Source organism: Motacilla alba, chromosome 20, assembly GCF_015832195.1.
Source record: "Motacilla alba alba isolate MOTALB_02 chromosome 20, Motacilla_alba_V1.0_pri, whole genome shotgun sequence".
Classification (NCBI taxonomy): domain Eukaryota; kingdom Metazoa; phylum Chordata; class Aves; order Passeriformes; family Motacillidae; genus Motacilla; species Motacilla alba.
The window spans coordinates 4,738,989-4,761,931 of NC_052035.1; the positions used below are offsets into that span (position 1 = coordinate 4,738,989).

The 22,943-nt window shown below is 49.6% G+C and overlaps 1 protein-coding gene across 1 annotated transcript in view; it reads left to right on the forward strand.

Moving 5' to 3' along the window:
- The window catches only part of PPP1R16B (protein phosphatase 1 regulatory subunit 16B), a 59,425-nt gene that overhangs the window by 17,688 nt on the left and 18,794 nt on the right, over window positions 1-22,943 (forward strand). Inside the window, exon 2 of the mRNA XM_038158773.1 lies at window positions 18-420. Within this exon, the coding sequence (XP_038014701.1) occupies window positions 174-420 (247 nt within the window). The 5' untranslated portion in view covers window positions 18-173. The remainder of the gene's footprint in view (window positions 1-17; window positions 421-22,943) is intronic.

Below are 22,943 nucleotides of genomic sequence, written 5' to 3' on the forward strand. Positions count from 1 at the left end.
TTTTCTCCCCATTTCAGGTTCCCACCCGCTCCTCACCGGACTCTGCCATGGGCCCTCCCCAGCTCGGCCTCAGGATGCTGGTATAGCAGCAGGAGGCTGCCATCCGGAGGAGCTGTGGTGGGACATCCCTTCCCCCTGGGACACCCTCCCCGTCCCCTCTCTGGGCAGAAGCCATGGATGCCCACGTGGACCTGCTGACCGAGCTGCAGCTGCTGGACAAGGTGCCCACGCTGGAGAGGCTGCGGGCAGCCCAGAAACGGAGGGCTCAGCAGCTGAAGAAATGGGCCCAGTATGAGAAGGAGATGCAGCACAAGAAGAGGAAGCATGAAAAGAAGAGAAATGCTGTGAACAGAAAGAAGGTGTCTTTTGAAGCCAGCGTTGCTCTGCTGGAGGCTTCCCTGAGGAATGACGTGGAGGAAGGTATGGCACTGGTGCCTGGCAGGTTTTGTCTGGCTGCCCGTGAGCTCTGTGTGGTGTGAAGCCCTCTGTGGTGTGCAGAGGCATCTGTGCTGCCGTCCATGCACTGCCCTTGGGGTGGTGGTGGGCTTTAAAGCGTTGCCATCTCTGACACAGCTCTGAGGTCCCCAAAGCCCCGTGTGACACCAGCGTTACCTTGGATGGCATCAGGAGTGGGTGCATGAGTGCCAGGATAGGGCAGGAGTTGTGACTGAGGTTTGGGTGGAGGAAGGCAGTTTTCATCTCTTTCCTTCTCACACTTCCTACTTACAGGAGGTGTGAAACACTTCCTTGCCTTCTGGGTGTGCCTCTCATGGTTTTAGAGGAGTCTGTCGCAGGGATTTACATGTCAGTGTGAATCTGTTTCCCTGCTTGAGGGCATGGATTCAGAGCTACGTGAATGTCTGAATTTTTTTCCCAAAATGCTGGGAAGCACAGCTTTGCTTAGTGCTTCCTGAAGAACAGACCTGCAAATCGTTCCAAAATTGGTTTAATTGCACCATTTCAGAGTGGATGAAAGTGCTTTGCTACAAAATCTGAAGGGAGGAGGGAAAACTATGTCTGAAAGTCAATAACCATTAGCCTCAGCACAGCATGGGGGAAAACCTGTGAGCTCTGGGGAGCCGGAGAGTGCTTCTCTGCAGAGTAGTAAAAATATCTCTTGCAGGAGAGCTGGAGCAGCCTTTGGGGTCGGTGCTCTGCAAGGTGACAGAATTGGTGTGATCTTCCTGATCCCTTGGCATGGCAGAGGAGGGTGCTTAGGAAACCTGGCCAGCTGAGCATCTCTGCTAGAGAATGCTGCTCTAGTTTCCAGCACCCTCTTCAAGAGGCAGTGTATCCTTGCCTGGTACGTGGGTGGAAGGCAAGGACCTCATCTTGTCTGGTGAAGAATCTCCCTAAAGTCATGTCCCTGTTTCTGAGCAAGCCTTTTCTGCACTGTAACTTGTCCTTGTGTGTGTGTGTTGCTCCTGTTTGGAAACAGAGCGTGGACAGTGCGGCCCTGCCTGGGCATTGTCACTGCATTTGCCAAGTCCTGCCGTGGCTCTGGTTCTTTGTGCATTTGTGACCTCCCTGGGACAGCAGACCTGTGGCAGTGCCCTGGAAATGCTGGCTTTTATTTGTTGCTTCCTTGCTTTAGAGGTTTCATAGCTCTCTCCAGCTCTGTGCCTCAGTGGCCCTGTGTCTCTCTCTCTGAGCTGCTGTGGTCTTCTAGGAGGGCTCCAGCAGTGAAGGCAGCTGTGACTGCTGGCATTGCCTGAGGGGACAGGGTTGGCACTTGTATCACCTCTGCCTATTGGCAGGTTGTGGTTTGGGTTTCATACCCAGCTGTGCAGCTGCCAGTGACAGGTCACAGCGTTGGGACTGATGATGAGAGTTTCATCTTCTTCCTTTTGGTGCTGGTGCCCCTGCTTAGCACGGCGGCTGGGGGTGTGATGGGTCTGCAAGGCCCAGCCTTGTGGTTTTGCTTTCAGCTCTCTCTGGTTTGGGATCTGGGCCATTTGGAAGGAGGAAGGCTCCTCACTGTGTGTCCTACAGATGCTTTGTCATTTTATGAAGGAGGCGGGAATGGTGGAGGTGTTTGTGGTCAGGCCCTGGTGAAGGGTGGCTGTGCTCCCTGAGGGTCACGAGCAGGCAGGGCTGGCCCGTGTTCGGGCTGTGACACCGGTGTAATGGGTCAGGGTCCTGCAGACAGTGCTCTTGCACCGCATGTGGACATGGATACTTCACTGCTGAAGCTGCAGAGTTCATCCTTCAGCTCTCAGCTTCACTCTTTTCCTCCTGCGAGGGAAAATCCATCCCTGCAGGTCTCTTCTGGCACCATAATCCTGTTCTCCTTCTGTGGGCAAGCCCAGGTTGTGGGCTTGAACCAGCAGCTGCTCTTTCCAACGTGATGCTGGTGATAAAACCCAAATGTTACAAATTCACTTCTCTGCTGACAGAAAATCAATTTGCCCACCCTCTGGAGAGGATGAGGGACAGTACTCCCAGGGCACAGGTGCTTCCCAAGTAGCTGGATTTTTCAGATGCCTTAAGTTTTTACAGTGAATTTGTTTTGTGCTCAATTAATCTATGTCCTGAAAGGAGTGTGTGGGCAGGTCCTGTGCCAGCTCTGCCCCCTCTGTGGTGTGGGACCAGTATAAAGGGAGGAGGGGACAGAGTCAAACCCAGGTGCCAAACTGGCAAAATTCTTTATCAAGAAAGTGTGGCAACTCGTGGGCTTTTGGAGGTCCCAGGTGATTATTTTGATATATGAATCATCTTTTGTTTCCATGTGGGATGTGGAGGGGGAGGTGAAATATAAATGATTAAGGAGTTGATAAGTCAGTGTGAGGAAGGTGGAGCTGGGGGCGCAGCTGGCACGTGTCACCTCTGGGTGGCTGTGCCATTTCCATCCCTTGTGACTTCTCTGTTTATTTTTATCATTCTCTCCCCCAAAGCGGGAGAGGGGATGGTGGTGGGTGCTGTGCAATGGAATCAGGGAGCAGAAATGGAGTTGGGTACTGGACTGGCTCTTTGTCCAGGTGGTGTCTGAGGCTGTGGTGTGTATGACCACCTCCTGAGGTGGTAGTTGAGTGCTGTAGGGTGGAGCTGGTGGGTGCAGAACCCAGCTGGGCTCTTCAGGGGTCCTGAGGTCCTGGACATGCTGCTTTCGCTGTCCTTTGCCTGCCTCTTGCCCAGGTGTAATTGAGAGAGCTGCAGTGTGCCTGGTGACATGTGAAAGGCAAGAGGAAATGGCCTCAAGTTGCACCCCAGGGTAGGTTTAGATTGCTTATTGGGAAAGATTTCTTCACCCAAAGGGCTGTCCAGCCCTGGCACAGGCTGCCCAGTGCAGTGGTTGAGTAACCATCCCTGGAGGATTTCAGAGATGCATCCATGTGGCACGTGGGGCCGTGGTTTAGTGGTGGCCTCGGCAGTGCTGGGAGAATGGCTGGACTGGGTGATCCTGGAGGGCTTTTCCAAGCTCACTTGTTCTGTGGCTCCATGGTCTCAGTGTGGTGGCCAAGCAGGACTGAAGGCTCCAGGAGACCATCAGCCTGGGCAGGAGCTGCAGAGGGGGTGATGGCTCCTGTCTGCCTGTTCCTCTCATCTTCTGCAACAGATCTGTCAAAACATCCCAGGTTTACAAACAAGCTGCTATTTAAAGCTCCTTTGGATGTCTGCTGACAGAAGAGGAGCAGGGGCACACTGCAAACATGCTGGTGGCAGATGTGAGCAGGCAGCCAGGCTGGGGACAGTGAGGTGACAGGCAGTGAGTGACCCCAGACTGATGGCAGCAGTGCCCCTGGGCTGCAGGGTGCTGCCTGGACCTTCAGTTTGGCAAGCTGGGGTGGCTCCAGACAGCTCATGGGTGAGTCTGAGGTGGGAGCCCAGAGCACTCCCAGCTGCTATACCAGACCATTCCCTCTGTGGGAGTGCTGGGGAGGGGCATCCCACACCATCTCCAGTTTACTTGGAAATATTCTCCAGTCCTCACCCAGCTCTGGGCTCAGTCCCAGCTGGTTTCAAAGGGATGGTGCAAAGGGAGGACCCCCAGCCCACACGGAGCTCACAGGGGGTGTGCTGCTGGATGCGGCTGTTCCGATGGCTGCGAAGGAGTTGCTTTATAATGCAACAAAGGAATGCTTTATGAGCTGCTCTAGTGATTGCAAAGGACTTGAGAAGATAAGAAATTGCTGAGGGCTGTGGCCCTTTGAGGCTGTTCTGTGAGGTGATGGACTGAAACCATGGAGAGGAGGCTGGTCCTGCCGTTCCCAGGGCAGCACCTCGGCCCCAAAAGCAGCCGGGGCTGTCATGTCCAGGTCTTTCTACATCACTGAGCTTTTCTAAAAGTAGCCCCAGAGCATGGGGAGATGAGCTGGTGTTCTGTAAACTGAAAAAAATACCAGATCCCAGAGGTGGGTGAAGTGGCTGCTTGTACAAACATGTGGCATTTGCTGTCTGGAACTCCCTGTGCACACCTGAGCTGTTTGTGGTGGGAGCTCCTGCTTGAATGACACAAACTGCAGGTGTTGGCATTGGCTTCAGGTGAGCTGGGGCTCCTTCAAGGAGCCAGCAGACCCCAAGGATTGATTCACCTTCCAGCAGCACCAGAGGTGCCCTGGTTTCTCCTGCTCTTGGGTGAGAGCTGCCTCCTACAGGCACCTGCTGCCCCCAGCATTGCTGCAGAGTCCTTCAGCTCCCACCTCCTGGCACTTCATCCTGCGAGCCAAACCTTATCAGAGCCAGCGTGTTGCATAAAGCAGCACTTCTGCAGGAGTTTAACTATGCAGATCCTCATTGCTGGTGAGCCTGAAAGTGAAGGAAAACTCAGCTTTGGTGACCTTGGACTTGGCATTCGGTGAAACAGTGACAGAGCAGAGGGCATAAGCTTGGAGCTCACTGTGTGGGGAAGATTACCCTGGGGAGAAAGCAACTTATTCCTATCCACACATCCCCCTGCCATCCCAAATCTCCTGTTCCTGTGCCATGGTGCCCAGCCTGGGTCCTGCCCCTTCTGGGAGCATCCCCGAGCACGCTCCCTTTGCACCTCTCTGGAATAAACCCAACCTTGTCATTTGCAAAGGCACTTTTAAAAGAGGCCCTAATTAGTGTCTATAAATTGCTTTCTTTAACCTTTCCAAGCTGATGTGATCTGTTCCCTTGTTACTTCAAACCCTTTATGAGGTGCCTTAATTTTCCACCCACATTATTAATCTCCTGAAGCTTTTTTTCCTGGGGTTCCTGTGTCCAGGACTGTGAGTAAGTGCATTTATCTGTCTGAGAAGGTTTCTCCCCTGGGTTTTGTGCCCTTTGAAGGGCTCTGAAAAGAAAAGATCTCTTATCACCATCAGTCTGAGTGTCTATCTGGGTATTTGGGAATGGTTTGAGTCAGAAATGAAAAGTTTCTTTTTAATAACAAAGGCATTTCTTGAGTTTTAAGCTCACTGGGTGTGGAAATGAGAGCTGTCCTCTTTAGGAAGCTGCGTGTGGGAGCCCTTGGCAATGATGAATTTTGTTAATTTTGTTAATGGGGTTGGTGTGTCTTCCAAAAGCAGATTCATGTATTTGGCCACATTTTAACTTGGCTTTTTCATGCAGTTTGGATGTGATGCCAACGTGGGGTGATTTGCATATGGCAGCTAACTAGAGGCATCTGGAAGCATGAGTAATATTGAATCAGCAACTTTCTCTATTGTCATAACAAGTAAATATTTTAAAATTTTTCCCCCTACTCTCTGAAATTCAGTCAAGTGGGGAAATTATATCCATAAGAGATTCAAATGCCAACTTTCCTCTCTCGAAATTAACACTGAAAGTCCATCTCAGGTTTTCCTGGGATGTGGCCCTCTCCCTCCCCAAATCTGGAGTCAACTTCACCAATTCATTTGACAATTTTTGTTTAAACAAAAAAGTTTGATCAGAAATACTTCTTTTATTTCCCAAAAGTTGGTCATTTCCACATCATTTCACATTCTGGCTTTTACACGTGTGCTGCCTCCGACCATTTCTTATACCACTGAAAATACTTCTGGTGTACTTTGTAATAGGATTACAGGGTAATGAATAAACATTGGATTCAAACTGCAGTAAGAATTCTGTTTGGGTTTAAGGTGTTTTTAATCAAACAGGAATTGGCCAATCGCTGTTTTCAAGATTTTGTTTCTTACAAGAAGTGGCTTAAACCACTTAATCATCTTCCAGCATTTGGCCACAGTGTGTTTTGGGGGAGAAACTCAGTGTCTCCTTGGTTGCATGTGCACCTGAGTACAAACTGGGCATTTCCTTGGTTTATCGGTGGTGTTGGTGGTGTTAAAGTGTGTGAGGAGTGTTCTGCCTCCCAGGGAGGTGTGGGCAGTGGGAGGAGAGCTGGCCCTGCTCAGGTGGTGCTGCAAGGTGCAGCAGGTAGGATATGTCAGGTCACCATCTGCTCTCCAGCCCTGCCGGCCAAAGCACGGCAGGGAGGGCTCAAACAGGAACGTCAGGCTTTGGTGAGCCCAAGGCAGATTATCAATGGGACCTTAATGCAGCCAGGTGCCTGGAGATGTCCCTGCCTACAGGTGCTCAGTCAGGGCCATTTAACCCTTCCCTGTCCTGGCTGCTCTGCTTCCTGTGGTGTGGAGGCAGCCTCGCATGCCTGCTGGTTTCCTGGTGTCTGCAGAGCTGCCAAATGTCCAAGCCAGGACTTCCAAATCTGCTGCCCCTTGCTGATACGGCAGTGGCTCTTTCTAGCCTGTACCTTCCCAGCTTGGCTGTCCTTGTGTTTCCTGCTGAGGGGAGCCCTGCCTGCCATGTGCATGGGGTGGAGCACTGGGAGCAGCCCACCTGGAAGGGCTGGTGCTACAGCCCAGCCAGGTCCTGGCCCCAGGAGATGGGACATGGGGGTTTGTCCTGCAGGCAGAGTGTTTCTTGCCTGCCTGGCTGCCTTCCAGGTGAGTGTTGTTTCCTGTGCTCCGATTCACGGTGTGTTTTGTTGTTGCAGTCAGGAAAAAATATCAAAGAAAGGCTTCATAAGATCAGGCCTGCTCGGTGAGATTGATGGCTGGCCTGTCGTTTCTTCTGAGGGCAGCTAGTACTTTGAAAGTTCCCATGTGAAAACAGTCCTGGTGTGAACAGTTTGTTAACATTACAGTCTATTCCTAGGTGAAAAACAGCGCCTACATAAACATTAAATCTGTCCCACAAAAATCAGTGAAGGAAATATGTAAACAATTTAAGGCTAGAGAGATTTGATGGACAAGAAAAATACCTTTTACTAACCAATAGAGTAATTGGCAAGAAAACTATTAACCAATTACAGTTGCACACGAGTTCTGTAAAAACAGTATAAAATGAGTTGTGTGAATAAGGAATAGGCTTTTCTGCATGAAGAAAATGGAGTCTCACATGATTGATTCTGATATTTTGTCCCACTCCAGCAGTGAGGATTCAGAGAGTGTAAACAGCAGCTCCATCGGGGACTCTGGTGTCTTCTGTGTAGTAAGCAGCACAACCCAGAGGGGAATTTTGTGCTTTCTGTCCTTGGCTGTGAGCTCTGAGAGCCAAGGCTCTGTCCTGCTCTGGGGTCTGATCCAGTTCTACCAAGGGATGTAGGGTATGAGCCTGATTGCTCCCGAGAGCTCGCTGGCTTTCTGCAGCATCATTCTGTTTTCCGAGTGTATTTTGTACAGCAGCCCACAACCAAAACCTCAGGTCTGCAGCCACCTATCTGATTGTTCTTTGCAAATGAAGGTTGGTGGGGAAATGAATACTTTTGGGGGTGAATCCATCTAGCAGGGTGAAACCTGATGTTGCTGCTTTACCCCTGGTACGGCTGAAAATGCGTTTCCTTGCTTCTGGGCTGTGGTTGCAGGCTCTGCTTTCTGCCCCTTCCTCCTGGTCAAGGAGAACTTGAAAAGTGGATTAAATCTATTTTTTTTTCCAGATTTAAATTCCTGCCTTTCTGGAGTGAGGCCAGCTCAGCTCAGCTGGTGTAGATTTCTCCCTCCTAGAATCATGGAAAATAGAGGTTGAGAGGGCCTCAGGAGGTCATGTAATCCACCTCCTGCCCCAAGGCAGGATCAACTGTATCTAAAATGCTTGCTAATGAGGGTGGAGTTAGGTATCTTAGTGTATTTATAGGCATCTCCACAACACCAGAGCACATCTACCTGTGCAAGGAGCCCTGCTTCTCATTCAGTTGTGCATATTTTTCCTACTTGCTTATATTTGTCCTCTTTTTTTTTTTTTTTATTTTTTGCTTTGCATCTCATCCTTGCACTTATTGACTGGGAGTTTTCCTACTTCCGTGAAGAATGCTCTAATTCTTTCTTTAATAGCAGTTGCTATGGCAGCTGGTTCAGGCAGTGCCTTATAGCCTAGTGCAGAGCTGCTTCTACAGACACTTCCACTGCTTGTTTTTCCCTCTGGAGCTTGGCCAGATCTTTGGGAAACGTTACCGTTTGCTGAGAGTGTCTTGAGGAAAAAAAATAAATTAAAAAAATCAGATGCTTGTATATAAAAACATCCCCTAAGCCTTGCCCACCCTCTAACCCAGCACTAAAGGATGCTAAATAGGCCAGGAAGCCAACTGTTTAATTCTGGCTGCTGGTGCATTTGTAATCAAGAGCCGAGATGCAATCAAGCACCTTGCACTCCCTTTTAATTTGGGGAACAAGAGCCCGTGTGCAGCTCTGAGCCAGTGGATGCAGTTTCCACTGAGGTCCCTGCAATTTGCAACTGGAAAATCCAGTTTGTTGCTGGATTTGGCCTCTAGATTCCCTGGATAGCATGAGGCAGGCTGGCTGCGAGTGCCACTCATGTGGGAAATGGGCTTTAGTTACTCTGGGGTGTTTCTCCTGCTCTGAATACCTTTTTATAACAGTTCACAGCATTTCTCAGTTTGGCCAAGGTTTTCAAGCTAGGCCTTAATTCACATTTCCCTGGTGGTTTTGTCTGCTGTGCTGGGCTTTGCTTTCAGAGCAGCAAAAAGGTCCCTGCCTTGAGTGTAAGAGCATCAAGCTCTGAAATGTACTGGGAAGCTTCCAAAGTCTCATTTATCTTTGTCTGCCTTTACCTGGGCTGACAAGAGAAATCCCATTAGTAAAAAAATGTTAACCACAATCCTCTTCCATAATAAAACCCCAAGCAACCCACCCACCAGACAAAACAACACTCACATTTTTTTTTTGTCCTAAGGGCTACTGCCATAGAGTTCAGCTCTAAAAAAGGGGAAGACTAGAGCAGGAATCAACCTCTAAGGCACTGTCACACTTTCTCCTTGCTGGCACCAGCCCTGTTCTAGCCTGCTTGGCAGCTGATGGTGTCCATGGCAGGGTTACCTGCACACAGCTTCTGTTTTGTCCTGTGTCACACCTGCATCTGTCTGGACACATCCACGTTTTGAGTGGGTGGGGAAGATTGTGGCACCTTCAAAGCGTTTCCATTTGGGGCAGCAAGGGTTAGAGGTGAGGTGCTGGCACTTTCCTGGTTCTGGTTGCAGTGATAAGGACTGAGACACCATGGCTTGGTGTGTTCAGGGTCTTTTAAATTATCTGATCTGAAGGATTCTCTGTGTCAAACCCATCCTTATCAATAACAGCAAAGTTTTACCCTATTCAGTAATGCTGAATGAAAGTACAAAGTCCTTGCACAGAAACAGAGCATCAAGGTTTCATTGCTGCAGGGTGTTTGTGGTTTGCCCAATGACTTGGGTCAAGGAATTCACCTGGAAATCCATCCCAGCTCAGCCTCTTGGGGCTGGAGAGGAGCAGGGAGCCTGCAGTGAAGAACAGCCATTCCACTCGTGTTAGGGACCTGGAGAGAACTTCCTGTGTCTGTCTGAAGCCAACGTTGGCTTCAGGTCTTGTGTGCTGGCAGGAAAGGCAGGTGAGATCTGATCTGGGGGGCTGTGATTCACCCTCTGGAGAGCCCACAGCTCCACAGAGACCGGGACCTCCCTCAGGAGCCTGGGGCTGGGCAGGTTCCCACACAGAGCAAGCTTCAACCTACTTAGAGCTCAGACTTGTCCTGTGCCCCTCAAACTTTTCAGACCTGGTTTATTTTATCATTTCAGATCCTGTCAGTTTGTCTTTAATTAGCAAGGCTAGAGCAGGGCTCCACGGGAGCTTAAATGGGCCTCTTGTTTTAATTAAAACTTTGGTGTAACAGCCTGAAATAGCAGGAGTTAGAAAGAGCCAGAGCTCCAGTGAAGGAGGACAGTCCCCTGGACGTGCGGTGACATCCTCCTGCCCGTCAGGCAGTTAGCACAGGGTTCTTTCCTCCTAAAGCTGATGCTGTCACAACAGTGATGCAAGGCCTGAGTGTGCTATGAAGTTCCAGTCTAGCCTGTAACCAGCCAGCTTCCAACCTGCTGCTGGATGCTAGGCCAAAACCACAGCATGTCTGGTTTGGGGGGGTGGCAGTGGGTCATGGAGAGATGCTGGAAGTCCATTTTGCTTTTATTAGAAGGGCAACTGGGTTTAAAATTCTATCTGAAAAGGCACCTAAGCAGGATTCCTTGTGCTTTCATAGGAAATTTATTTCTCATAACTTCAATCATGCAGTTGTGAAATAGCTATGAAGAAGCTGCTGCTCTGTCCCCTGACCCTAATTACTCTCATTTGTGGCAATTTTCTACCACTCTTCAGAGCCAGGAAAGGTTCATCTGAGTACAGGTCAGCCCTGGATCTGTAGCATTAATTCAAGGCTTGGCTCATCATTGCACTCTCAGGCAGTGCTGTAGGATTTGCCATGGGTTCAGTAATGGGAATGTTTGCAGCATTGATCTGTCAGTCACCCCACGGGGAGCAAGTGAACAGGAAATATTTCTTGCTTTGCTTACATCCAGAGACTTGTCTTGTAGCTCAAGGGCAATATTTGTTGGCTGATTTTCTCCTGTGAGGTGGGATTGACAGCTTGGATTGCAGGTGGAGGTGGAAGGAGCTGTGCCCAGAGCAGGGCGAGGGTGCTGAGTCAGAGGTGTGGCCGCTTGGTGTCATTCTCGTGGGGTTCAAAGCTTCCACAAACACCTTGTTCACCCAGCTGTCCTGGGTGCTCTCGTATGAGCACCTGCAGCTACCACTGACTGGGGACTTCTTGGGGATCCCTGAGCGTTTTGGCACAGTCCTCTGAAGATTTTTGGGTATTCTGCCTTGATTGCAGTCAGTTTGGTTGGGTCACCTAAAGCACTGTGCTCCACAGGATCCAGAGTGCACTCAGCTCCTTCCTGCTGGATGCTGCTCTGCAGACCACCCCATTAGTCACTGCTCTGTGGCATTAAAATGTATTGACATGGCATTTTGAGTCCTCGGGGATCACCCTGATCAGAACCAGGAGTTCCCAGCAGCAGTGGAAACATCTCGTGAGTACCACGGGCAGGAGTGGTTCCCTGGGACAGCCAGTTCCCTGTTTTGGAAGCTGACCCCGGTGCTGTGGGCTCCCCACCCTCCTCCTTCCCTTCCTGCAGGAAGGGCCTGTGGGTTTTCCAGCTGTGGAACAGGAAAGCAGTGGGGATCCTGTTTACCTACCCACTGAGCTGCTCACATCTGTTTAAAGCTCCTCCTTGCCCCATGCTGCTCACGGCTGTGGCCTCGTTTGTCAGCTGTCCTGTCTGCTCTTCCCTCCAGGAGCTCTGCATGGAGCATCCTGAGGTGCCACAGCCAGAGGAGCCTTCCAAACCCAGCAGGCTGAGTGTGAAGAGCCCAGCCCTGGCTGCTGTGTGGCTGGGACATGACAAGAACAGCTTGGTCACCCAGGATCCTGGGACTGGAGGGCACAAGAAGCGTGTTTGCTGGCACTGCAGTGGGCAAAGTTGGTTTTGCCCTGTCCCAAAACAGCTTCTATGTAAGATCTTGGTAACATACAATCAATATTGGATATCCAGTCAATATCAGCTCCTTGGGAGGTGCCAGGTGGCATCTGACACATGCAGGAGTGTGGAGGAAGGTGGGACTCATGCAAAGTCCATGTTTATCTCTCACAAAACCATGAGAGGACTTTGGGCTCTCTTGTTTTGGGCATCCCTTTGCTCTTGTTGGGGTGTCTGAATTCTGCACAGCTGGGGTAGAAGCCAGCAGGATGAGGCACGGAGCTGGGAGAGGGTTTGCTGGGGGAAGTGCTTATGGAGGAGGTGAGAGGGAGGCTGGAGGTGTCGCTGTCACAGCAGGGGCAGTGCTGCAGCTGCCCTGGCTCTGGCACAGCCTCCTCAGCAGCACAAACCTCTTGGGATTGGGCTCCAGTTGTGGTGTAGGGGATGCTGTAAAACGCTGCCTTGGGGGCATGGGTGTTTATTTAACCCGAGCCAAAGTGTCGCGGGCCTGGGAGTGTACTCGCTTTGGAAGAATGCTGTGTACCTGTGCTCACACATCCCCTGGGACACTCGCAGCTCTGGAAAGCAGCAGGGCTGCCAAGAGCATGTGGGGACACTGCCAGGGTGGCCTTCTCTGAGACTGCTGGTGGCAGGCAGCTTTTGTGCTGTCATTATCTCCGGGCAGTGAGTCGTTCCCGGGGGGTTTGGGGACAGCAGCAGTGGCTTCATGGAGCTTTTTACCCTGGCAGAGGCTGGGTGTTGCTGCACGGGCGCTTGCCCTGGGGCTAAGGGGGAGGCTGTGGCTGTGCTGGGCATGGCACAGGGTGCTGGGGGTGGCTGATGAGGAGCCTGGGCACCCCCAAAGTCACTGAGCAGCTGCCTTCAGCCGAGATGAGCCCTGGCCAGCAGTGGTGGCAGCTCAGTGCTCAGGTTTGCTGCAGGAGGTGGTGGCTGGTGCAGGGAGCAGGGTCTGTGTCAGTCTTTCCGTGGGAAGGCAGCGCAGTGCTCCCGGGGGGGTGTTCTATTCTGCAATAACCTGTGCTGCAGCATCCCAGCAGCAGCACTGAGGGGCCCTGCTGTGTCAGGGAGCACGGAGCCACCCTGCATCCTCAGGGAGCTGTGCCTGGCCGCAGGCAGTGCTGGCCCCAGAGCTGGGGCAGTGTGCCATGGGCTGTGCCCAAAGCTGGGCTCTGGCAATGCATCCCTGCCCTGCTGCAACCAGGACAAGGTGCCCTGGGCAGGGAGAATGGCACTGCCAGCAGGCACTGACTGTCACCCACTCCATTTAATTGAATTTGGGAGGCTTTTTTTTATGGCCTATTTTAATTTTTTTTTTTGATAGTTGCTTAACTGGGAAAGTAAACTGGAGAAGAGAAGCTGTCCTTGTTTAAAAGGGTCTACCCTTAGCCCATAAATCTGGGCCAGATCTACTGGTACATGCTGATGCTTTATGCAGCCCTAGAAAGGAAAACAGGCATAAATATCACTTTATAGCTGTTCTGCTTTGCTCCATGGATCTGGATCAGTGTCTCTCTCCCTCCTAATCGGGTTAGTTTTCTTTTGATCTACCTCTGTTAAGGAAATCTAAACTGATTTAGCTATTCCCATCCATTTGCCTGATGGCTCTTTCCACAAGGCTGTCTCAGCTCTACCCTAATTACTGTTGAGTTGTCTGATGCTGTAGCAGGTGACACTCTGCTGTGGAACTTTGTAAGTCTTAACCAATATTCACTGGGAATTTTTTTGGCAGATGTTTTGTTTCATTTTTGGACAGATTAGTTTTAAATTGGCAAATGCACTAGGCTTAAGGACAAGACAATTGCTACTAGCTGCCAAAAAGAAAACACTAATTATCAATCATGTTTTATTGAGCCTCTGTTGAACTGATTTGCTGTAGAAAACATAATTTTCTTGTACTCTAGCTTCAAGAAATCTGATTTTTGAGAGTTCTGCTCTCTTGATGGCGGTGATGTATGATAGAGCACAGAAGAGAGGAAAAATTAGCTCAGGATTAAAATCTGTGACATCTTGGAATTTTAATCACCTGCTTTTAGGGACATAAAACCATTTTCTATGCATAAAAGCATTGCAGACACATCTTCCTTGTCACTCCTGCATGAAGAGCCTGTCCCTGCACATGATTTACAGCAGAGTTCAGTGAATGCCATGGCTTGTTTGTTTGCTCTCAGTAGGTCCCAGTTTCCAGCACTGTGAGACAAGAGAAGAGCAGCTGGGGGAAACCTCAGTGTTCCTGCCTTGCTCTGGGGCTTGGCTGCAAATGGGAGCAGCAGCAAAGCGCTGGGTACCTCTAGAATCATCCACATTTTGTGAAGCTGCTGCTACAGTCATTGAGTTAGTCAGGTGTTTAGTGAGTTATTATGGGTTACATGTGAGGGCTAAAACCTGTCTCACTGTGCTCCTGGTGTCTCTAACACGCTCAAACTGCCCACTGGGGAAGGCAGGTGGGGGTGAAGGAGCATCTTCCCCACTGGCTCATGTAGCCCCCTCCTGACTGCAGACTGGGCTGGTTTTTCTCTTGGGGTAAGTCCACCAGGGCAGCTTTTATCCCGCTGTTTCTCTTGTGAGGGGGCAGTGTCAGCTGTGAGGGGAGATGCTGTACCCTGTGTCCATGGGCATGTGGCAGCTGGCCCAGGAGTGTGGCCAAGTAGGACTGGTCAGTGGGTCAGCACAGCCTGGCCCCTGTCCATCACTGCTGGGAATGGGCAAATTTCTCCTTATTTTCAGCAAGACTGTAGGAAAGAAGGGATTTCCAGCCAGGGAGCTGGGAAACCTTGTCATTCAAATCTAGTCCACTCTCTGAAGAAACTCCTTGATTTAAATATGCTGCGTTGGGAAGGACGGATCAGATGGTTGCAAAGCATCTCTAAACTGCTGACAGTGTAAGGACCTCCTTACGAGAGCTCCTGCTCCTTTCACAGTCCTCTGAAGAACCTCCTTTTAATGCTTTTTGGAATTTTACTGCAGAACAGAAACCCAAGGGAAGGTTTGTGCATCTTGCAGAGCTGCTCTGGGGCTCAGGTCTGTCCATATTCCCACCTGACCAGGGCTGTCCTGGCTGGAGCTGGGGTGGAGGAGGAGATGGCTTTGCCTTGCCTCTTGTCCCCCTCCCAGGGTGACTCTGCAGTTCCCAGCTGCTGGGATTTGCCTGCATGTGCTGAGCTCTCATCTCTGCTTTTATGGGTGTGTTATTTGTTAGACTCTCTGGTGCAATATGTTCTTCTTCTTAATGTCTTTGGTGCTGCTGTGCATCACAGGCACAAACCAACACCTCCAACCAATCTGGTTATTGGCTCTGTGAAGAGAAAGCCCTCCTGAGGAGCTGGGGTTGCACTGGAGAGCGAGGTTAATGCTGTCTGTCCCCAAAACTCTCTGTGTCACCTGGTTGTCACCTTGATCACCACGCAGCTGTTCTGTCCCCTGGCAGGCTGTGAGCTCCATGAGGGATGTGTGTGCTGGGGGATGTCCCTTGCTCGGGTGCTGCCCCGTTTGGTGAAGAGGCAGCACCAGCTGCTCCTTTGTGTGCCTTCAACCCAGCAGTGGAGAGCTTGGCCACCAAAACACATCCATCCCTGAGTTGTGGGTGGCACAGATGATGCAATTTATGCAACCAGGGCCCATTTTAAACTCACTTTTTGCTGGTGGTCCTCTTCCTGCCAGCTGTGCTGGATGGAGGAGAGGTAGCAGTCCTGTTGGGACGTGGAGCCAAGCTGGGATTGCAGTGTGGGAGCTGGCAGCAGCCAGGGCAGAAGATGTGCACAGCCTTCACGTGCTCACTGCTCAAAGGGGGACAAGTAGAATTTGGTTCAGGGTTTGTAGGTCAGGTTTCCATTACACAACTGTACTGGTTGTGAGATCCAGCCCCGCTGGATGCTCCTGGTGGGGTGGGCTCCTTTCCCTGGGAATGATTCTTTGTGATCAGATGAACAGAAAGAAACAGGACTCCTCTGTTGTAGCACTAATTGGGTGCTGATGGAGGCTTGGAGTGGGATTGCCTCAGCTTGTGAGATGTGGGAAACATATCAAAAGCATTTCTTACAAACAACTGACTGGAAAAACAATAATTTTCTTTACGCCTGTGTTTTTCCCAGACAAAGGTGAACCAAAAACAGCTGGGGAGGGACCTTGTGCTTGATCACACATCTAGCAATGAGGATCAGATCTCCTGCATCTCCCAAAACAGACACAGGTGCTTGTGGTACAAGTCACCCTGAGCATGTGGGGGTCTCTGCCCATGCCTTTAGGACAGGACTTCTTGTGTGAGGAATGTTCTGCCCCTGGTTAAGTGAGGAAGAATACAGCCCTCCCACTTCATTTCACAGGAGATTAAATGGTCCCTGATGTCTCCAGGAACCAGAACACTTGGATTGCTCCCCTCTGCAAGGGCCCTGCCACCTTGGCTAGCCAGCCCTACTCCTGTTAATGAAGGGCTTGCTCTCCAACAGTGTTTAGGAGGATGCTCCAGGTCTCTTCTGCTGGGTGTTGGTCTGCAGAAAGACAGCAGAAGCTGCTGGAGTTGCTCAGTTACACTCAGTGCTGGAGATGCTGAATTTTGGGGTTAGGAGCAGGGGGAACCAGCGGAGTTCTGGGTCCAGCCCCGGGATGGCACAGGGCTGCACATCTGCCCATTTCCATGCCAGCTCCTGGTCCCCTTTGCTGTCACTGGGATCCACCTCTGCAGCCTGTAATTAGTGCTGTCAGCAGAGCTGTAAGCAGCCACTTCAGCTTTAATTACTTTAATGAACTTACCCAGGTGGGTTGAGCTACTAAAGCATTTTGTTGTTCCTGTAAATGTTCAAGTCAAAATATTAGACTGCAGAATTGATGGGGGGGATGATGCAAAGCTGGAGCCTGGATTTCCTCTTGCCTTAATGTTCAAAATTTGGGTTATTTTAGTTCATTTGATCATGTAGTCTGTTCTCAAGCAGCGTGGCAGGAGAGAGTAAGGAGGCTGCTTTACTCCCCCTTTACTCCTCGGTGTAAGGGCCGTCTGCCATTCATGCCCAGAAGATGGATGTCACCATTCCTGCTCTGTGACAGCTCAAAGGTGGTCCATGGCACTCAGGCTCTTGTAGTGTTAAATATGTAATGAAAAACTCCCTGATAAGAGGGATCTGCCGGTGAGGGAGCTTTCAGAAACAAACAGGATGGATAAAATGGCTCATTAACAACACTGGGTTTACCAGAAATAAGCAGAGTTTCACTGCTGCTGGGAGGAGAACAGTCCTGCTGTTGCTAGTGGCAAAACTTAATGGGGAATTTTAATGGCTGTTAATTATTTTGCAAACTGCCATTTTATTGGGAAATGTGATATACTTTGGCAAACTGAAACTGTTCTCCACTGGTGCAGAAAGGAAAACTAGAACTCCTCTGAGCTGCCTCTTGCTGCAGAGGCTGGGGGAGGCATTGCGCTTGCAATTCTGACCTGGAGACTTGTCTTTCATCCCAGGATAAGAGTCCTCTCGCAGGGATGAAGGGAGAGAAGTCAACAGATGGTTGGACTTGATGATCTTAAAAGTCTTCTCCAACCTTAGCAATTCTGTGATTCTGAGCGGGATATATTGTGCTCTCTCTGCTCCCTGCTGTTGCCTGTAACTCCTTGTTCCCAGCATCAAGAAGCTGTGGCTTCAATGTTCAGAGATACTGCTCTGCTAAGTGGGGTGCTTCAAACCTGTGTGGGAGCTGCAGGAATGACGTATTTTTTAATTTGGTGGTTTGAACTATGTATTTTGTTAATACAAAATACAGTAATATATTCAGATAATGCATAATACATATAATTATAATAAGCTCAGTGTGTAAACACAAAGCAATGAATTAAAAATAAATAAATCAGTGTATGTGTAGAGACTGAAGTGCTCATCTCACATCAGTGACTTGGCCTGAAGCACTAAGACAAAGCACTTTCTGGAGGAGATTTTCAGTTCTTTTCCTCTTTATGTTAAGTAAAAGGCTCTCAGACTGCCCCAAAGGCTGGTGGAGTCCTGAGCTCAGAGCTCCACTCTGAGCTGCTGTAGGTTTGGACCCCAAACCTCTCCTTGCTTGAGGGAGCATCCTCGTTGCCCTGCCAGGAAATGGAGAGCTTTTCTCTCTCTGCCCATCACTGATCTGAAGGGGTTTGCTGAGTTCAGGCTGCATTGTGCACATGAAAGATGGAAGCTGATGGAGATGGCTTTTGAAAATGACGTGGAAAAGGAAAGTGCTGCCAGCCCTGTGCTCTGTTCCTTTCTTCTCTGCATCAAAGTGCTGCAAGCTCAGCAGAGGAGAGCTGGCAGCAAGAGCTGTCCTGAGTTCACATGAGGCTGCCCTTTGGTGTCTGTGCACAGGGCAGGGATGGGTGAAGACAGCCAGCTGGGCTTTTCTGTGCCTTTCTAAGGTCTGAATGACCTGTCAAGCTCTGGAGCTGCCTCCCGTGGGCCTCCCAGCAGTCACAGAGCTGCACTGCATCCCCTGCCTGGGAGCACTCTTCTTCTCCTTCTCCTGGTGGTGGCAAGCAGAAATCATGTGGAGCTTGTGGCAGAAGTTGTTTGAAGAGTTTTCAACTTTGTGTGATGGAGCAGATGAGATAATTATTAACACAAGGTGATCTGTGTGCACAGCACTCAGTCAGGTTACAGCCCAAGGCAGGCTTTATGGCTGTGTGCCTGCTTGTTTTGACCAAATTTGAAGGCTTTTTTGCAGTCTGTGACTCATTTATTGCAAGCACCACTGTAGCTGTGAAAAACCTGCATTTCTGCCCAGCTCAGGTGCTGACTTTTGATTCCATTCTCACATGTTTGAGCTGGTTTCCCTGCAGTGCCAAATGCCTCTGGTGATGATGTTCACAGATAAAGTTGGCTTCTCTGGCAAGAGTTTGTTGGTAACCAAGGGACACTGGCCTTTGGGGATTGCTTTGGGATTGGAGATGTTTGACCTGGAGAGCAAATTTGAATGCACTGCTTTGTTAATGCAAAGAATAAATTGTGGGCTGTGTGATTTGTCTGTGTGGCAGGTGCTGAAATGAAAGTTCAGAGAGAAGTGGTTGGAAAGTCTGGGGGAACAGTGAGATTTGATCAGCCCTTAAAAATTGCAAACTTGGACTTGGGCATGTGAGAGTAGGGATAAATAATTGCTGTTAGCACTGAGGTTTCAGCTGCTTTGTCCAGTTCTGAACAGCAGAAAGGATGGGGAAAGTAGAATTTTCATGTGCTTAAAGGGCAGTGTCACAGCTGTGCCATGGACTGTCGTTGTCACCTTGGCAAAGAAAGGTCCCTGAGACTCCAGAGCCTTGGTGTAACTTGGGCTGAGATGTCACAGCTGTGAAACGAGGCAAAAACTGATTGTAAAATCCCAGGAGATAGCCTGGAGCTCACTCCACTACAGGCAGCTGCACTTTGGATCTCTGGATGGAAGGTGCTGTTGAACTTCAAATCTCTGAAATGTGTAAAATTTCCTGCTGAATAATTACAGATTGCAAAAGCAAAAGGATTGCTCAGGATTGCCAGTGCTTCTCTGGTAAAGCTCAGGTTGCTGCTTAACTTGCATGAAAGTTTTTTTCTGTAATGTTTGTTTTTTAAAATGAAACCATATTCTGTCTTTATCTGATATTAGAGGAGGGGAGGTGATTTTCTGCTTTTATAGACATTTCCCTTCCCACACTGCACAGCAGCACAGCATTTCAGTTAGAAACAGTGCCAAGGAGCAGAGGTTTTAGCAGATTACTCTTTAACTGCTGGCATGTCCCTTGTGGTCTCCCAGGTGGGAAATGGTGTGAGACACATGTGGGCTGGCAGCAGCTCCTGCTGTGGCCCTGTCCTGGCACACCAGGCCCTTGCAGGAGTGCAGCCAGCTGAGGGTGTGATGTGGGTCTGCAGCTCTGAAACATCTCCATCCCCACTGGACCCATCCTAAAGCAAAAAGAGACAGCTTTGGAGGTGGGGAGGAAAAACCCCAGTAAGCAGCATCGATTGAGTTCAGAGTGGAGCAGGTACTGAAACAGCCAGAGCAGACGGAGAGAACAGACCAGGGCCCTCTGAAGAGCAGAGTGTGGTTAGAGAGACACAGAACAAGAGTCCTGGGCAGAGAAGGAGAGTCCAGCCTGCCACGAGCTCCTGGGATGTGGTCAGCAGGCTGTCCCTGCAGGAGTTGTTCAGTATGAACTCAGGGCAGCTTGAAAAGCAGATCTTTATTTCCCCTCCCTCCAGCACAACCTCTCTTCCATTACTCTAAGTAGAAAGTTTCCTGGTTTATAATTGAAACTCTTAAAAACGTTCCTGTGGTTCAGGTCAGCATACAGCTGCTTAGCTGAGGCCATAGGATGCCTGAAACACGAGCTGGGGCAGAGGCTGGTGGCTCTGGAACCTAAGAGCACTTTCAAGTGGCAATAGGAGCTATTTCCTGCTACACAGAGCACATCAGAGTATCCTCTTGCAAATCCTGACAGTCTGGCTCTGTGTGGAGGTTGGAGGGAGCCTTTGCAATCCTGCTCCTCTGATCACCTGTTAGGTTATTGTGTTAATGTGCCTGGGGAAGCTCTTCACAGACAGCTGCAGAAGCTTCCCTCCTGCCACCACTGCTCCCTTTTATCTAAACACTTCTCAGGCTGTCATTTCTATTAAAGCCAATTAATTTTTATGATGCATTTCCCTTTTAGTACCCTGAAAGACTTAATTTCTACTAAGATTGGTACAGACAGGTGATGAGCGCTCCATGTCTCAGTAGATGGATTTTGGTCCAACACATCAAAAGTTGTTTCTGAACTTGTATACAAGTGCGATCCTCTGTGCTGCTCAGATAAAAGGCACGTGTAGTGTTGATTTTGTGCTGTCTGAATGGATTTACTTGTGTTGTCATGACTTCCAAGAAGTGCTTTTTGTAGGAAGAAGGCTTGGAAGCAGCCAGAGGAGTAGGAGACCAGGAGGTCCTGGTTGAGCTTCTGGCTCTGTAGGTGCCCTTCGTCTTGCTCTGCCTGAAGCTCAAATTAAAATGAGATGTGTTGCTCACCTGCTTGGGCCCACCAAACCCAAAATTCCAGGTGTGACCTCAGGAGATGAGGGGTGCAGGTGCCCCTGGAGCTGCTGCTGGAGAACGTGGCTGTCCATCATCCCTCGCTTTGTGGTGTTGTTCTCTGCTCAGGCCACTGACTCGTGTGGCTTCCAGCACAGGAGGACCATTCCCTTTGGGAGCTCTCACACCCTAAAAGCCAGCACTGCTGTGCTGGTGCCAAGCTCCTGAGTCATCCTTGGGAAACTTGGCCTTGGGTTGCTTGGTCCATGCCTCCCAAAGTCTGAGCTAATATAATTTTTAGTACTCTTTAAATCAGGACTGTTCAAATAACTACTCTGAAATGCCTGGTAAAGAGAGAGGAGGCTCTGCAGCCCAGGTGTTTCTGTCACAGTGATATTGGGGAATCTGCTTTCCTGGCTCCCTGCCCACAGCAATCCTGCTGAAGGCAGCTGAGCCCAAAGGTTATATAAAACACTCATCCCTTTCAAATCCCATCATCTGTTTAAAAACCATCCCGAAATGATTTATTTATTCTTCCAATACCAGACGACAAATGGGAAACCGGGGAAGTAACCTTTGACTTTAATTTTGCTTTATGTATTTAACATTTCCAGTGTGGACCAATTTCACTGTTAGCCTGACACGAGAAGAGGATCAGGATACTTTTGAGCATGACACTACATCCTTAGAAAGCTGTGTCAGATGGCAGCATCCTCTAATTCTTATTTTCCCAATTGAAATAAATGTGGCTTTGTTTCTGCTACGCCCTTCAAGCACCGTGGCTGCAGATGGGTAACTTGCACATTTCCTTATCCCAGTAATCCCAGGTGGATGGCAGCCATTGAGGAAAGATGCTTTATCATCACTAGCACTAAGTGGATTATCAGAGCTTGAAGTCCTGCATGCAGAACAAGAAAAATGTGGGATGAAGAAGGGTGGGGGAGCCAGGCTGGGGCCCATCCATTTGAGAAGCAGCTGTAGGAGGTTGTCCCTTTGTAGCATTGCTCTTGTTGCTGTGGTGCTGCAGTGATGGGTAAGGGTGAAAGCATAAAGCAAAAATGGATTTAAATACGCACAAACAGGGGTAGAAAGAATTGTACTCTATGCATTAAATAAATGTACAACTTGTTACCTTGCTGTCAGAATAAAATTGTATAAGCCAGGCCCCCAACCATGCAGGAGCAGCCTGCTGTGAAAAACAGGCTCCTTGGGGCTGAGGAGGGCTGTGCCCTCTTAACTAAAGAAGCATCAAAGTCAGAAATAGATTTTCCTTGAGAGATGCAGCCCCTGGACTGAGTGTGGCTGCGTGCAGTGTGCCTGCCCTGAATGTGGCACCAAGCAGATGGGGCTCTGCTGGCCTCTCTCCAGACTTGCCAGCTTTTGTGGGTATATTAGAAGCAGTGTGTGTGCCTGGCTATAAACTGGGTGGGAAGTGTTTAACAGGCTTTGAACCTTCCTGAGAAAGCTCAGTGATCAGTCAGGATGGGATGTCTCGGTCGCTGGCTCAGCAGGCAAACTGGGCCGTATTTATTTTTAGGTGTACTCTGTGTTTGAAGCTGAGTGTGGCATTTTGCTTTCTGAGGGGTTTTTCTGTCTTTCAGAAAGCTTTAGGGAGCTGTGGAGTTTATCAATGGACCAGCATGGGCTATCAGTTGTACGTTGCAGGGAGTGGAGGACAAGGCTGAGTGAGTTCATCCTGTTATTGCTCAGAGTTTAGATATGCTGTAAAATGTGAGTATCCTTGTGTGCTGGGCTAGAGAGCTGGCAGAGCACTCACAGCTTCAGTGCTGTTTTCCTGGCATTGTTTCTCGTGTGTAATAAATATCCCTGCACAACCACAGCAGTAAACATGCAGCTTTGAAGTAGCTGAGCTCCTCCACAGTCCCATGCCTGGCAGGCTGGGATCAGTCTTTGCAGACATTTGCCAACACCCCTGTGTGTATGTCACTACAAATAATGCTGCAAGGAGCTTCTGCTACACTGGGTCTCTGACTAAAGCTGCATTTGTGTGAAAGGGACTTGGAGCAATGCATAAAGATGGTTTATTAACCCAAGTGAAACTTCATTTCATGCAGTGAAATCATGTGGGAACATACAGAAATTATTGTACTGTCATAGAGACCCCAGCTTTTAAAGATGGCCTGAAAGTGCCTGGTTCACCAAAAGGGGAACTTGAAGAGTTTGGATGATTTCAGAGAGAAATTGTTGAGTAAAAAAG